The sequence below is a fragment of the Podarcis erhardii genome, assembly GCF_964252035.2.
Source record: "Podarcis erhardii genome assembly, chromosome: 11".
NCBI lineage: Eukaryota > Metazoa > Chordata > Lepidosauria > Squamata > Lacertidae > Podarcis > Podarcis erhardii.
In genome coordinates, this window is record NC_138501.1 from 22,747,971 (window position 1) to 22,763,803 (window position 15,833).

The window sequence follows — 15,833 nt, forward strand, 5'->3', positions numbered from 1 at the left end:
TAGTTGCTCTGATTTAGCATTAAAGAGCAGGTTTTCCCTGGGAAAAGAGTGGGTCAAATGGAAAACTGCTTGGACCCATGGTTTCTAGGCATGGGGCAAGCTGAAGTGCGGATGAGCACTAACTGTTTATATACTTTTTTTGGTGGAGCATAACATTATTTAGCAGGCATATTTATCACCATGGGTGTCTCATCGATTCTGAGCACCTGGAGGAGTTGATTCTGAGCACCTGGAGGATGAACCATAACAAAGTGCTTTTAAGATTAGGAGCAGAGATAATAAAGCAAAGTTCAAAACATGCATGCACTGAACTGCTCCTTACAACATTCCTGACTGGTAGATTAAAAAAACACAAAAACAGAAATAAGGTTAAATGTTTACTCCCATCCATTAGAGAAGGGCATTCACCTCGTCTTCTGTGCATGTATTGCGTGGTTGTTATTTATTAAATTTGCATATCAACCTTCCTCTGTAGATCTCAGGGTAGTTTACAGCATAAAAATACAAGATAAAAACACACAATACATAATAAGAACAAAAGCAAACCAGGCAGAAACAATATAGGATGTTAATCAGCCAGAAGCCTGGCTGAAGAGGTAAGCTTCCCTGGAGAGAGCATTCCTCGAACAGGGAGGGAGCCACTGCAGAAAAGGCCCAGACCTCTCATGGAGGTGGCACAGGAAGATGATGATCACAGGGTCTGGGTAAGTTATGCACATCCAGGGTTTTTTCCCCCCAGCCAGAGCTCACAGAAGCTCAGCTGAGTGTCCTTGCCATTCTAAGAGAACAAGAGAGAAGTTCGTGGTGAGTTCCGGCACCTCTTTTTTTGGAAAATAGCACTGTGCTCACCTCAATTCTCTTAACAGTGCTTACCTGGATTTGGTTTCCATTGGAAAAGGTCACAAGAGCCATGTTGGCATTTTGCAAAAGTGATGTTTATTTACAGCATTAAACACCCCCCGACACACAGAAAGAAAAGCCCTGCTGCTCCAGCATCAGACCTTCGGGGAAGCAGCTGGCACCAGGTTCTTGCAGAAATGAACTGAGTTCTCTGTGTCTCTCTTGAGCCTTTCCCCGGATTGCAGGCATTTGAATCACAACATTCCTTAACGGGGCGGGAGGCACCTTACTGGAACATTCAAACCACCAGCCAATATTCAGTTTCATTGGCAGCCCTTGCTTGGCCAAACATTTGGCAAACAATGTGCCTCAAACAAATGATGTACCTGGGCCAGACCTGCATGGCTAATTTCAGGCTCAATAACTCTCAGAATCAAGAATTGGAAGGGATCTTGAGAGATCATCCAAGCAAGCAAAACAAAACAAAACACCAAATACACCCCTCCTGATGCTGCTTTTCCCTGACAGAAATGAAACGTCAGGTGTTCGTCACACATATTTCCATGTGATGCATTCTTCAATCCTGAGATCGCTTTTATACAAGATTGGACAAATCCATAATCATGGAGGACAGGTGTGATATTCCTAAGCAGCAGAGGGAAGCCTTCAACCTGCAGGACAAATTAGGCCCACTAAGCCACACGAATCTGGCTTTTGGGGAAGGGCTAGGCATGGCCACTTTCCCTCCCTTCGTGTCATATTGCCTCAGGTGCAGGGCAGGTAAAGCCACAGCTGCCGAGGAAAAACTTGGAGCATACAGACCTGGATTATCACATGACACTTCAGGAGCCATGGATGGCCAAGTGGGGAAGGAGTTAACACTGTCCTAACCAACCCATTCTCTTCCTTCCCAGCCTCCCTCTCTCTTTCTCCAAGCTCTGGAGTGGGACTGGGCAGCAGTGGAACTATTCCTACTTAATGCAGATGGGGATGGATGAGCAAGAGACAGCTGAAGAGGGCTGGACAGAGAAGGGAAAACAACCCTCACCTACCTACTACCTTTCCCAGCCCTTCCTAGATATATGTGTATGTGTTTGCAGGTGCAAAAACCAAACATATATTATACAGTACAGGATTTACGTATAAGCTAAACAAGCTATAGCTTAGGGCCCCACTCTCTTGCCCCCCCCCAATTTCACTATTAATATACTTCTTCTTAATTGTATTTCAGTTCAACAATAACTTTGATAAAATACATATTTTGTTATGTGCAAATGGCTTTAGATACCTATTAGGTCCATGACTTACCCTATAGCATATATTCAACACAAAAAACAGTGACCATTTGTTGTTGACAAACAATAGCTGGACATATAAAGGGCCCCATTACCTTCTGTAGTTTAGGGCCTCATCAAACCTAAATCTGGCCCTGCATATATATATTCAGTTCCCATGCTTCCCATTAATAAAAGGTTATATGTGTAGTTTGCATGCAAGCCTGCATTTCTCATATGTAACCACCCGTTTTAGGATCTTATGACACTGAGACCAGGGCATGTCCAGAAACAGAAAGTTTAAAGATTTATGAAGTCAAAGAATACCACCAGTTAATAATTCAAGCAATTTACGGTAATAAAAGTGAACCAGCATATTTCTTTAAATGATGTAAGACAGAATCAGTTAACACAGACATTCATAACAAGTAGCTCAGTTGGTAGAGCATGAGACGCTTAATCTCAGGATTGTAAATTCAAGCCCCACATTGGGCAAAAGGACCCTGCATTGAAGGGGGTTGGACTAGATGACCCTTGGCGTCCCTTCCAACTCTAGAATTCCATGTTTCTTTGATTCTACGATAAGCAATACATGACCAAACAGGCTACGTTTCAAAGGAGTGAAGCTATCAGCATCCACGGAGAAAGGAGGATGCTGTGAAATTGCCCAGGGAAAGATGGGGGGGGGGCGCGACAGAGATGTTGACAGGAAGGAGAGGGGAGCCTGTGGCTGAATGGGTGAAGGTGTTCTCAGAAAGAAAATAATAATAATAATAATAATAATAATAATAATAATAATAATAATAATTTATTATTTGTACCCCGCCCATCTGGCTGGGTTTCCCCAGCCACTCTGGGCGGCTTCCAACAGAGATAAAAAATACACTAAAATGTCACATATTAAAAACTTCCCTGAACAGGGCTGCCTTCAGATGTCTTCTGAATGTCAGGTAGTTGTCCATCGCCTTGACATCCGATGGGAGGGCATTCCACAGGGCGGGCGCCACCACCGAGAAGGCCCTCTGCCTGGTTCCCTGCAACTTGGCCTCTCGCAGTGAGGGAACCGCCAGAAGGCCCTCGGAGCTGGACCTCAGTGTCCGGGCAGAACGCTGGGGGAGGAGACGCTCCTTCAGATATACTGGACCGAGGCCGTTTAGGGCTTTAAAGGTCAGCACCAACACTTTGAATTGTGCTCGGAAACGTACTGGGAGCCAATGTAGGTCTTTCAAAAATGGACATTGACTTGAACCACTTGCTTTAGGAAAAGAAAGGGAGATTGAGAACAGGAGAAAGAGAGTAGATCACCCTGAGAAAGGGGCTTGTGATTAGGCTTGAAAGAAGAATATAGGAGAAGAGGAAAGAGAGTGGGGTGTTGACCTGTCAGTGAGAGTGCGTGCAATATTTGTTTTTATTTCTGTGAGTTTTGCATTTGATGTAGTAGGTGGGTTCCTCTTCAGCGACAGAGAGTGACAGAGAAGAGGAGAAGGATGAAGGTCCTGAGGAGAGTTCTTGTATTGGAAAGAAAGTCTGTTTTCAGATGGAAAACATTCCTAGTTGTTGTGGCAGAAAGCAACCAATTTTATGAGTGTTTAATGATTAAAATGAAAGCAAAGACTGAAAAAAAAGTTGGTTTCCTGTCTTATCAAACTCAGGGTGTCTATATAACTGGGTTGAGAGGTGATAACCTATCTGAAGAGCTTGTCCCTTCCTGATCTAACAATAGGAAGCTAAACATTAACTGTGATCATACCTGTCTGTCATTTCTAAGCGGGGGACTTAATTTTCCAGTTTAACAAGCAACCCAAGAAGGGTCACAGCGGGCCACAAATTAACAGCTGCCAATCAACAATTATCCCCTGGGAGGCTTACAAGCACAACACCATTAAAAATACAATGCATATATAATATTTAAAGTCAACAACCAACAGCAAAAGACAGAAAAGAAAAATCCACAGGAAAAAAGCCCTTACAAGAGACTTTGCTAGCGTACACCAGTGATACAAGCAATTATGCCTATTTTCCATGTTTAGAAACATAGAATTATAGAGTTGGAAGGGACCAAGAGGGTAATCTAGTCCAACCCCCTGCAATGGAGGAGTCTTTTGCTCAAAGCGGGGCTCGAACCCACCTGAGATTAAGTCTCATGCTAGTAACTGAGCTGAGCTGAGCTAGTAACTTGAAGGATCAGATACAATTTGTTTAAAAATTGAGTCTTGCCAACACTTAGATCAAAGTGGATATCCAACACATCTGATAACAAGGAGGGGGGAGAGAAACACAGTACATTTATTAAAGCATAGCAAGCTTCAGTATTCCTTGCTTCTGTCAGTAATTCCACATGAAATCAGTGGAAGTAGTCATATTGTAAACCTGGACTCCCTTTCTTCCCAAAGGTTAGAGGTGATATAGCATTGATATCTCATGATCATATTCAGAAGGAATGTGGATTGCAGCAGTCAAGAACCTCCAACCCTCCAGATATTTCTGAACTACAGCTCCTGTCAGCCCTAGAAAACATGGCCAATGCCAGGGGATGATGGCACTTGCAGTTCAGCAACACCTGAGCGCCAAAGACTTTCCATATGTCATGCCTTGGGCTGTGTGCACATTATTGTTTACTCTGGCTCTATTGTGCTCCCACCGCTGGTGTCTGCAGCTGTATGCACATGGCGTTAGCCACAATCCATCTATATCCTGTGGCTTCTTGAGAAATACTCAGGTACTTTCCCTCAAAGAAGCTGTTGAGCTGAGGTGCGTACATTTCAGGCAGCTGTTGCACATGCGCAGATGACAACATGTGCACAAATGGCAAGAGGAAACAAATCAAGTATTGGGCAACCAGGTGAAGACATCCCCTCTGTCTCTCTGGTGTGTTGAACATGGTAAGAAAGTGACTTGAAACCAGCAGGGGCAGGGAAACAACCTCACTGTGTTTCAAGCATCAAATGTGCCCTCAGCCTCAATCCTGGTCCAAATCAGCCTGGTTGCCATGGCGTCCCTGACCAACTGCCACTCTTAACTGTCACCAAGCAGGCTGCCTGCAACATTCCAGAAGGGCTCCTCCTCCTGCAATAGTTAATTTCTTCTTTTTTTAACCCATTCTGCTTGCCATTTGTGGCAGCTTTATTTATTCATTTAAAAAGCTGGATTACGATTTCACCTGGCCCATAGATTCCATAGACTCTAAATAAATATTTCTTAGGCATGCCTATACTCGCATACCTGTTTGCAACATTTTCACATGCGCTTCACCTGCTTAGGGATGTGGCAACATGGCAAAGGCTGTGAGTTTCATGAGGAAAGAAATATGGGGAGCTGAGTGGCAGTTCTAAACAAAAAAACACCTTAGGAGATGCAACATTTAGCGTGGTCGTTGGTGACACCTACAGGTTCCCTGTTCTTTATTTATTTTATTCCTTGAAGAATCTCTGAAACTATTGGAAAGCAGTGTGTGTGTGAGAAAGAGAAAGAGAAAGAGAAAGAGAGAGGGATGTCCATCAGGAAGAAAGTGGTTCTGTTGTTGTTCTTATTTGTGGCCTTTTGCCCCTCAGGCTGCGCCCTGTGCGCCTTTTCCTCACGCGTAGGTGAGCCGAACGAGGACAACCGTCGCCTTGGCCATGTGAGCGGGGGAAACGCGCGCACACACAAAACTGGTCATTCCAGCAGAGCCACGCTCGCTCGCCATCTCTCCCCAAGAGGTCCCCACCTCCCGGGGAGTTTCATCCTCGGGTTTCTGCAGCTCCTCCCGGTTTAAGGAACCGGGACGGTCTCCTTGCCACACCGCCTGCTGTTCTCTTTCCATTTCTCTCTCCGCGCGCGCTCTGATCTTGGAGCCGCCGAGGCTGCTGCTGGTGGGACCCGGCGGCCTCGAGTCTCCGGAGACGGTGGTGGGTGGGGAAGTCGGGGGCAGGTGCTTCAGGTCCTTCCTGGGCTGCGCGCCATGAACGAAGATGGCGTGGACAACCCGGCTTTCGAGCCTTCCAGCCCGGAGGGCGCCGAGCACAAGCGGGCGGCGCTCTCCCCACGCCGCCTCGGCCATCCGGCGTTGGGCGCGTCCTGCAGTTTGGACCCGGACGAGCACCTCTGCGGCATCGGCAGGTTCGCGCCCGCCGCGCTGCAGGTCTGCAACAACCCCAAGGGCTACTTGCTCTTCTACAGTCTCCTCTCCATCTTCCAAGGTGAGGAGAAAAGAAGGCAGAGGGGTTTTCTCTCCCCCCCGCACTCTCAGGAAACGGAGATTTCCCCCCGCAAGGCTTCCAAGGCGTGCGTGGTCAAGTGCGCCCTTGTGGCGCATGGGTTGCGGTGGTGTGGAGGAAGGCAGATGGAAAAAAAAGTGCAAGTAGAGGGTTAGTGGGCGGGGGGGGGGGGGGAGAGGATTCAGATCAAACGCCTGGGATAGCTCAGCTGGTAGAGAATGAAACTCTATATCTCAGGGTTCGAGCCCCATGGTCTCTTCCAACTGTACAATTCGATGGTTTGATGAAACTATGTTCCTCTTCCACCTGCACCCTGGCCACCTCCCCAAACGTAGGAGCCAACTCCTTGGGGGACCCAGACCCCTCGAATATTTATTGATGAGCATTGCCATTCAAATGGTATGTGTGCACCATGTCTTGTGATCTATGATGTGGGGTGGGGTTTACCTGCCCTCCATATTTAAGTTGGCACCCCTGCCCCCACCCAAATCACGGGTGTCCTTCAAGGTTGTTCATTGAAGGGATCTCTCATATTTCACTGTGGGCAAGATTTTGGCAGTGCACGTGATTGGACTAAAATTCACTAGATGACTTTTGGGGTCCCTTCCAACTCGATGATTCTATAATTATATGCACATCACTGGTTCAGGGTTTTGGGGCACCACAAGCTGAATCCGGCCACTGGTCCTTCTAGTAGACTTAGTGTGACCTACACCAGGAGTGGCCAACCTAGATTTGTAGAGTTGGAAGAGATGCTGAGGATCATCTAACCCAAACCTCTTCAATGCAGGAATATGCAGTTGTCCCACATTGGAACTGAACCTTCAACTTTGGCTTTATTGCCACCACACTCTAATCAAACAACCCAGATGTTGCTGGGTTCTCAGCTCCTACCAACCCTGACATCACAGACTATTTATTTTATTATTTTTATTTATTTCATTGCATTTATACCTTACCTTTTTTTTCTGCAAGGAGCCAGAGGTGGCAAATGGGGTTCTCCCTCCCATCTCATTTAATCAGCAAAACAGCACTGTGGGGTAGGTTAGGCGGAGAGGCACCGAGTGGCTCAAGTGAGGTATGTGGCTGAGTGAAGATTTCATCTCGCAGCCTGTGGTCTGACACTCTAACCAATACTCCACACTGGCTTTTGTCAGGGATGATGAGAGCTGTGGTCCAACACTGTGGAGGGCAGTGGGTTAGCCCCCTGCCCCAGCCTACACTAACTCTAATGTTTCAGAGTGAGTTCTTTCTTTCCATATGTGGAGATTGAAACTGGGATCTTTTGTGTTCTCCCACTAAGCTAAGTTGGCTCCAATTTGTCCCTGCTGCAGCAGCAATGTGAGTGAGCAAACTCAGCCACATGCTCTCTGCCATGCTATTCAGAGGAAGGGGGCAGGTGAGGGGTGGCTGCAATTGCTCCTTGTGGCTGTGGTCTCTGCTTCCTCACCCCCCAGTGGTGGAGCTCTCTGTTACCCTCGTCCTGGATAGCTCGGTTGGTTAGAGCAAGGTGCTGGAAATGCCAAGATGCAAGTTTGATCCCCACATGGGATGGCTAATATATTCCTGCATTGATGAACCTCAGAGTCCCTTCCAAACTCTACAATTCTATGATTGTGTGAAATGTATGGATGGACAACGTGTGCATTATCTTTATGTATTTCTTTCATTTCTGTCCCACCTTTCCTCCAATGAACTCATGGCACTGTACATCATTCTCTCCCCTCACCATTTGTCCTCACAGAACCCCTGCAAGGTAGTTTACGCCGAGAGATCGTGACTGGCGAAAAATTACCGTTCGGTTAATGGCTAAGTGGGGAACCAGGTCCTGGTTCAACACTCTAACCAGCAATCCATCCAAGTTATAACATCTGTGATCTGTAAAATAAAATGAGGCTGCAGTCCTATTTAAAACCAACAAACTGGGGGGGGGGGAGAGGCCTTTATTTGAGAATATACCTCTTTATATGAAATATACTAGAAATCTGTAGGACAAAGCTCTTACTGAGAAGGCCATAACTTCTCCTCACCACCACCGCCAGCATCACCTACTTCCCTACCTGCCAGAGAACCAACTATCTCTTAATCCTTTACTGACACCCTGTGGGAAGCTGGGCAGAGGGCCAATACTTTCAACTTCCACTCGCTTGCCTAGTTTAAGTGTGAAGGAGAAAAAACAAGGCAGCTCCCACTGCCTGGGGCAAAGACACAAACACAACACAGTGGAAGAAGCAACCCACACACTCAATGGTGGCACCAAGAAATATTTTTTTTTTGGGGGGGGAGGGGGCACAGAAATGGCAAAGCATATTTCTAGGTGGGCAAGTTGTGTCCCAGAAGTTAACATAAAGTAAAACAACAGTATATTTTAATGGAGGTCCAGCAATGGGAGGGCAAGTGTGGGGGTGAGCTGCTTGTCCGCTGTCCCCCCTTCAGGCATCACCCATACACCCACTGGAGGGAGATTCTTCCAGAAGCAGCGGGAGTCACTCAGGTGTTGGTGCCACCATGTCTTCCTGAAGCCCATGCCAAGCCTGCTGATGGTGCCAGCCTGTTACCACCCTCCTGTGCTATGTGTTAATTTGGCTAGCAGTTCAGGAAGTGCTCTGGTGTCCTTTGGCAGTTGTGGAGATGAAGGTGCTTTTCGCAGGCGCAACTTTCCCCTGCCAAGTCCTGGAATGACCTGCTGAAAACAATGGTTCAAGGTTCAGGAGGACGGTTGACTCTCTGAGCTCAGGGACACTCAAAGCTATTGGGTTCAGCAGAACCACCTCCCCAGTTTTATAGCCACAACTTTGGATTTGAATCCTCACTATGTTTACAGATATGACTGGCCATTTTTATTAGCCTTCCAAGGTGGTAGTAATGCGATATTGAGTATACACCAGCAACTGACTGTCTCTTGCTAAGAGATCAGATTTCACAAGGACAGTTCTTACGTTACAATGGCAGCTTTGTTGCACTTCCTTGTGGCTCAGTCCCATATTGCTCTGGTAACATATATACGCAGAAAATCACATGAGGTGGATTGATTGAAGATAAAGTTCCTTCCATCAGTCTGTTACACACATTTCCTATATGCAAGACATGGCAGAAACAGTGTGGGATGGAGCCATAAGGAAGTGTCACCCACACCAGAGATGATGGGACCTTGTGTTACTTGAAGTAGAAGCGAATTGGAGTCTCCCATCCTTCTCTCATATTGAGTTGAGGTTGTGCTGAGGGATGGGTTCATTTCTTAACCCTATCGCTCCCACCTTCTTTCCTGCTTTTAAGGGCGCTGAACCCAAGTCTTGCCTCTCTTGGTTGTGAGTGTGGATGAGCTTTGTCCCACACATTAAATTAAATGTTACGAAAGCGAACAACACATAGGCACGTTTTTGTTCCTTCAGGAATCATACATAGCCAAAGACTTTCTACAAGGCATGATGTGTCACATCAGTGGGCAGAGGGCCTGAAAAACAAGTTCTGCCTATTGGCCTAAGCAGTTTTTAGAGATTGCAATTCATTTACAGTTCTACATCTGTAACTTCAAAAGAGACAATTTAGAACTGGGCAGCTGCATGACCAGAATGAGTCTGACCTGAAAAGCTGCAATACTAGAGCTGCTTAACTGAGTTGTATTACAGACCAGTCTTTGGGATCTTTTGGGCTCAAAGTTAGATGGTTATATTCATATATCTTTAAAAATCATTTAAAAGTAATATAATTAATTAGGAGCTCAATTGGACTTTTGAGAAAACTTCCATGTTATTGGACTGACATTGCAGTACAATGGTACCTCGGGTTACGAACTTAATTCATTCCCGAGGTCCGTTCTTAACCCGAAACCATTCTTAACCTGAGGCGCTCTTTCGCTAATGGGCCCTCCTGCTGCCGCCATGCTGCTGGCACGCAATTTCTGTTCTCATCCTGGGGCAAAGTTCGCAACTACTTCCGGGTTAGCGGAGTTTGTAACCCGAGGTACCACTGTACTGCATTCCAGAACAGATGGCATGAAAGCAAGTTGGTCTTATGGGGCTTTGGAGGGAATAAAACTTGCTAATTTTTAAGATTATTAATTATTCTTTAGTGGGAACCCTGATTATACAAAATAATAGAGTAGTTGCCCATGAAGAGGTAATTGCACAAGTAATTTGTTTAACAAATGAATAATGCAATTTGAGAATTCTTGCTTGCAAGCTTTGAAGTCATAGTCCAAACTTCCTTTTAATCCACCAAGGTGTTGGACAGTTCAGAGCAGCATTTTTGAAGACGGCTCTGTGTACATACCATACATTTATCTCGGGAGCTATAGTTTACCTGTCACAGAGTTATAAGTCCCAGGACTCTTTAAGAAATCACAGCTCCCAATATTGTTTTCTTGGTGTGTGTTTGTGATGTGCTTTAAGTATATGGGGTGTACACAACTCTTAAAGTGACAGGACAACCACAGCAAATGGCAAAATTGACAATAGGCAGCTTTCATAGGAAATTGACTCAGACCATTGGGCTGAATAACTGTCTGCAGTGACCAGCAGCAGCGGCGATAGGCAAAGGTGTAGCGCAGAGGAGGGAAGAGGTGGTGGTACCGGCATGTGCCGCTTCGAAAATGCATTGGTGGCAACTAATATGGGTGAATGTGCCCTATTGTAGTGAATGGCAGTACTTAACAAAAACAATTTCTCTCGATTCCCCCCCCCCCGGCATTTATATACTGCTTAATCATTTGCATTTCTAAGCAGTGTCTGAAATGGTGAATCGATAAAAAACAAACACGCATACCCCAGCTCCCACTACTTCACTGTGTATATTTTGGCTCAAATCATTGTACCAATTTCACAATAATAAAATACTTTGGGGGAACAATACTGATGTATAAAGAGCAGAACGTTACCCAGCTCATGTTGTTGTTGGCATCTGTCTGTCTTGCAAGACAAGGGAGCCCATGTAGAAAGGTGCTATCATTATAAAAAAAAATAAATCGATGTATCCTTCAATTATCTGATTTTATTTCTCTTTTCTTTTAGGCATTGTGGTAAACGGACTGGTAAACGTGAGCATTTCCACCATTGAGAAGCGTTATGATTTGAACAGCTCCCTCACTGGTATAATCTCCTCCGGCTATGACATTTCCTTCTGTTTGCTCTGCCTTTTTATATCCTTCTACGGAGAAAGAGGGCACAAACCAAGATGGCTGGCCTTTGCATCTTTCTTGATAGCACTAGGAGCACTTGTTTTTTGCTTGCCACATTTTACTGCCGGGCCATATATATACGGGGATAAAGCAGAAGGTAAGTTCTTATGCTTTAAATGTTTCTTTCATTGTCATTTTGAAGTTATGGTTACTGGATATACAGTGTGTGTGTGTGTGTGTGTATGTCATCTATCATCTAAACCAGGGGTCAGCAACCTTTTCCAGCTGTGGGCTGGTCCACTGTCCCTCAGACCATGTGGTGGGCCAGACTATTTTTTTTTCCGGGGGGGGGATGAATGAATTCCTATGCCCCACAAATAACTCAGAGATGCACTTTAAATAAAAGCACACATTCTACGCAGGCCCCACAAATAACCCAGAGATGCATTTTAAATAAAAGGACACATTCTACTCATGTAAAAACACGCTGATTCCTGGACCATCCGCTGGCCAGATTGAGAAGGTAATTGGGCCGCATCTAGCCCACGGCCCTTAGGTTGCCTACTCCTGATCTAAACACAAGTTGAATTTATACATTTCGTATATAGACATACCTTGGATCTCAAAAGCATTGGCTTGCGAATAAACCGGCTCCTGAATGATTGAAACTCGAAAGTGAGTATTTCAGTTTTCGAACAATTTTCAGAAGCTGTCCCTCGGCTTTCGAACGGTTTTCCCCCCTCCTCCTTATTATACCTGAGATTGACAACATTTATCTATGGGGTTTTCTTGTTTTGCTTAGTGTGCAATTTACCTTTATGTAAAAGCCAATAGATGGATTCCACCATGCTCATAAAATAAGACCAATTGAATGCTCTGTCAATAGAGATTCAGCAGGTGCCTTCTGTTTCAACCTTTAAATGCCTGCTGATAATTTTTCTATGCTGCCTAGCTTTATGCAGGCAATTTAGATCAGTATCATAGTCAAGAACTGCTTTGTTGTTCTTGTTGTTTTTAGGATATAGCAGTATTTGAATAGATTGATACATACATACATAATAATAATAATAATAATAATAATAATAATAATAATAATAATTTATTTATACCCCGCCCATCTGGCTGGGCCTCCCCAGCCACTCTGGGCGGTTTCCATAGAAACCAAAAATACAGTAAAATCACACGTTAAAAACTTCCCTGAACAGGGCTGCCTTAAGATGTCTTCTGAATGTCAGGTAGTTGTTTATCGCTTTGACATCTGCTGGAAGGGCATTCCACAGGGCGGGCGCCACTACCGAGAAGGCCCTCTGTAGCTTTGCTTCTCGCAATGAGGGAACCGCCAGAAGGCCCTCGGCGCTGGGCCTCAGCGTCCGGGCAGAATGATGGGGGTGGAGACGCTCCTTCAGGTATACTGGACCGAGGCCGTTTAGGGCTTTAAAGGTCAGCACCAACACTTTGAATTGTGCTCGGAAACGTACTGGGAGCCAATGTAGGTCTTTCAAGACCGGTGTTATATGGTCTCGGCGGCCGCCCCCAGTCACCAGTCTAGCTGCCGCATTCTGGATTAGTTGTAGTTTCCGAGTCACCTTCAAAGGTAGCGCCACGTAGAGTGCATTGCAGTAGTCCAAGCGGGAGATAACCAGAGCATGCACCACTCTGGCGAGACAGTCCGCAGGCAGATAGGGTCTCAGCCTACGTACCAGATGGAGCTGGTAAACAGCTGCCCTGGACACAGATTTGACCTGTGCCTCCATGGACAGCTGTGAGTCCAAAATGACTCCCAGGCTGCGCACCTGGTCCTTCAGGGGCACAGTTACCCCATTCAGGACCAGGGAATCCTCCACACCTGCCCACCTCCTGTCCCCCCAAAACAGTACTTCTGTCTTGTCAGGATTCAACCTCAATCTGTTAGCCGCCATCCATCCTCCAACCGCCTCCAGACACTCACACAGGACCTTCACCGCCTTCACTGGTTCTGATTTAAAAGAGAGGTAGAGCTGGGTATCATCCACATACTGATGAACACCCAGCCCAAACCTCCTGATGATCTCTCCCAGCGGCTGCATGTAAATGTTGAAAAGCATGGGGGAGAGGACAGAACCCTGAGGCACCCCACAAGTGAGAGCCCAGGGGTCTGAACACTCATCCCCCACCACCACTTTCTGAACACGGCCCAGGAGGAAGGAGTGGAACCACTGTATGACAGTGCCCCCAGCTCCCAGCCCCTCAAGACGGTCCAGAAGAATGTTATGGTCGATGGTATCAAACGCCGCTGAGAGATCCAGCAGAACTAGGAAACAGCTCTCACGTTTGTCCCTAGCCCGCCGGAGATCATCAACCAGTGCGACCAAGGCAGTTTCAGTCCCATGATGAGGCCTGAATCCCGACTGGAAGGGATCCAAATGGTCCGCTTCTTCCAGGCGTGCCTGGAGTTGTTTGGCAACTGCTCGCTCAATCACCTTGCCCAAGAATGGAAGATTTGAGACTGGGCGATAGTTGGCCATCGTGGCTGCATCTAAAGATGGTTTTTTAAGAAGCGGTTTAATAACCGCCTCTTTCAGTGGGTCTCGGAAGGCTCCCTCACGGAGGGAAGCATTCACCACCCCACGAAGCCCATCGCCCAGTCCTTCCTGGCTAGCTTTTATAAGCCAGGATGGGCAAGGATCCAGGAGACAGGTGGTTGGTTTCACTCGTCCAAGCAGCCTGTCCACATCCTCGGAGGTAACAGATTGGAATTGATCCCACTCAACTTGACTAGACAGAACTCTAGCACTCTCCCGCCCCAGCCCTGCTCCCACGGTGGAGTCTACTTCTTCCTGAATCTGAGCGATTTTATCTGCAAAAAACTTTGCAAAATCATTGCAGGAGAACATGTGGCCCGTACTGGGCCCTGATGTTGCAGGTGGTTCCGCTAAATTGTGAACCACCTGAAAAAGTCTCCTGCTGCTGTTTTCTGCAGATGCAATAGAGGCGGTGAAGAAATTCTTCTTCGCCGTCGCTATCACCACTTGGTAGGCTCGACGTTGAGCTCTAACCTGTGTCCGGTCAGATTCAGAATGAGTTATCCGCCACCGGCACTCTAGCCGTCTCAACAATTGTTTCATTGCCCTCAGATCCGTGGAAAACCACGGGGCTGTCCGGGCACCATGAAATCGGAGAGCATGGCACTACCATAATCAATAATGTGAACCTAGGGTGGGGCTATGCAAAGGTGGAGTGAGGTCTGGAGATTTGGACTGCTTTGTACTCTGAGTTATTCATGATGAAGTAAACAGATTATAATTTGGCACGCGGTGGGGCTGGTGAGGGCATGACAGCAGGGTTGAGAGCACACATGACACCCACTCCACTGTTTCCTGCTCTCACACAGCAGTATTTATTAACCACAGGCTCTCCTGGCAGGGAGTCTGCATCCCAGGACTTTGTAACCAGAGACAGGCCTGAGAGACTCTGAATGCGCACCTTTGTCTAACTCCAGTGAACTCTATCTGCTCCTATTACTTAGAGTACCCTTGAATTGTCTACCTGCCTCGTTTTGTCTTAGTGGCTTTCTCCCTTCTTTTCCTTGTTTCTCTTAAATTTCTCTCTCTCTCTCTCTCTCTCTCTCTCTCTCTCTCTCTCTCTCTCTCTCTCTCTGGCCTGTTGGCTTTTGTAATTCCTTTCATCAAACCCACTTTTAAAACTAAAAGCAGTTTGCAGCCCAGACTAGGGAGAGCTGCTGGAAGGGAAAAATGCCAGAAATGGGTGCAGATTTGTTTTTTAAGTGTGTTGCCTGCAGTGTTTGAACTTGCTGAATTATTTTTTTAATTAGAAGTTTGATAACCTTCTATGTATCTCTGATTCTTCAGGGTGTATGTAATGTATGCATTATCACCTAAATATCTAGCATGGTGGTCCTTTAAGAGACCACTTTTCTTTTCTTTTTAACCTTTAAGAGAAACAGCTATGACCCAGAAGGCCAGCTCCGAGAGGTAATGCCTGGGTGAAGAAGTTAAATACCTAGTCTGTGAGGGCTTCCAAGCCTCATCAAAAATAGAAATGGTCTTCTGCCATTAGCTGACTTGTAGTGAGTTTCTGCATGAAGAGCAGAACACAAAGCAGGGATGGCCCACCCATTGCCCCAAGTGGTACATCCATCCACTGGTGGTGGATCCACTCATCCTCTGCCCACCCACCCACCTGAATGCCACCACTGCCACCCACCTCCTTTTACTCGCCAGGCCACCTCAGGTGGTGTGAATGCGTACGGCAGCATTCTCAATTTTGCCTAAGTGCTCTGATGGTGTTTCCTGCTTGGCAGGGGGTTGGACTCGATGGCCCTTGTGGTCTCCTCCAACTCTATGATTCTATGATTCTATGATTCTATGATTCTATTCTAAAACATCCTGGGCTAGCCCTGACACAAAA

The 15,833-nt window shown here is 46.3% G+C and overlaps 1 protein-coding gene across 1 annotated transcript in view; it reads left to right on the forward strand.

The window, feature by feature from the left end:
• The first annotated feature begins 5,718 nt into the window (after positions 1-5,718).
• SLCO4C1 (solute carrier organic anion transporter family member 4C1) overlaps positions 5,719-15,833 on the forward strand; it is a 35,236-nt gene continuing 25,121 nt past the window's right edge. Inside the window, exons 1-2 of the mRNA XM_081880640.1 lie at positions 5,719-6,292; positions 11,320-11,583. Of these exons, the coding sequence (XP_081736766.1) occupies positions 6,055-6,292; positions 11,320-11,583 (502 nt within the window). The 5' untranslated portion in view covers positions 5,719-6,054. The remainder of the gene's footprint in view (positions 6,293-11,319; positions 11,584-15,833) is intronic.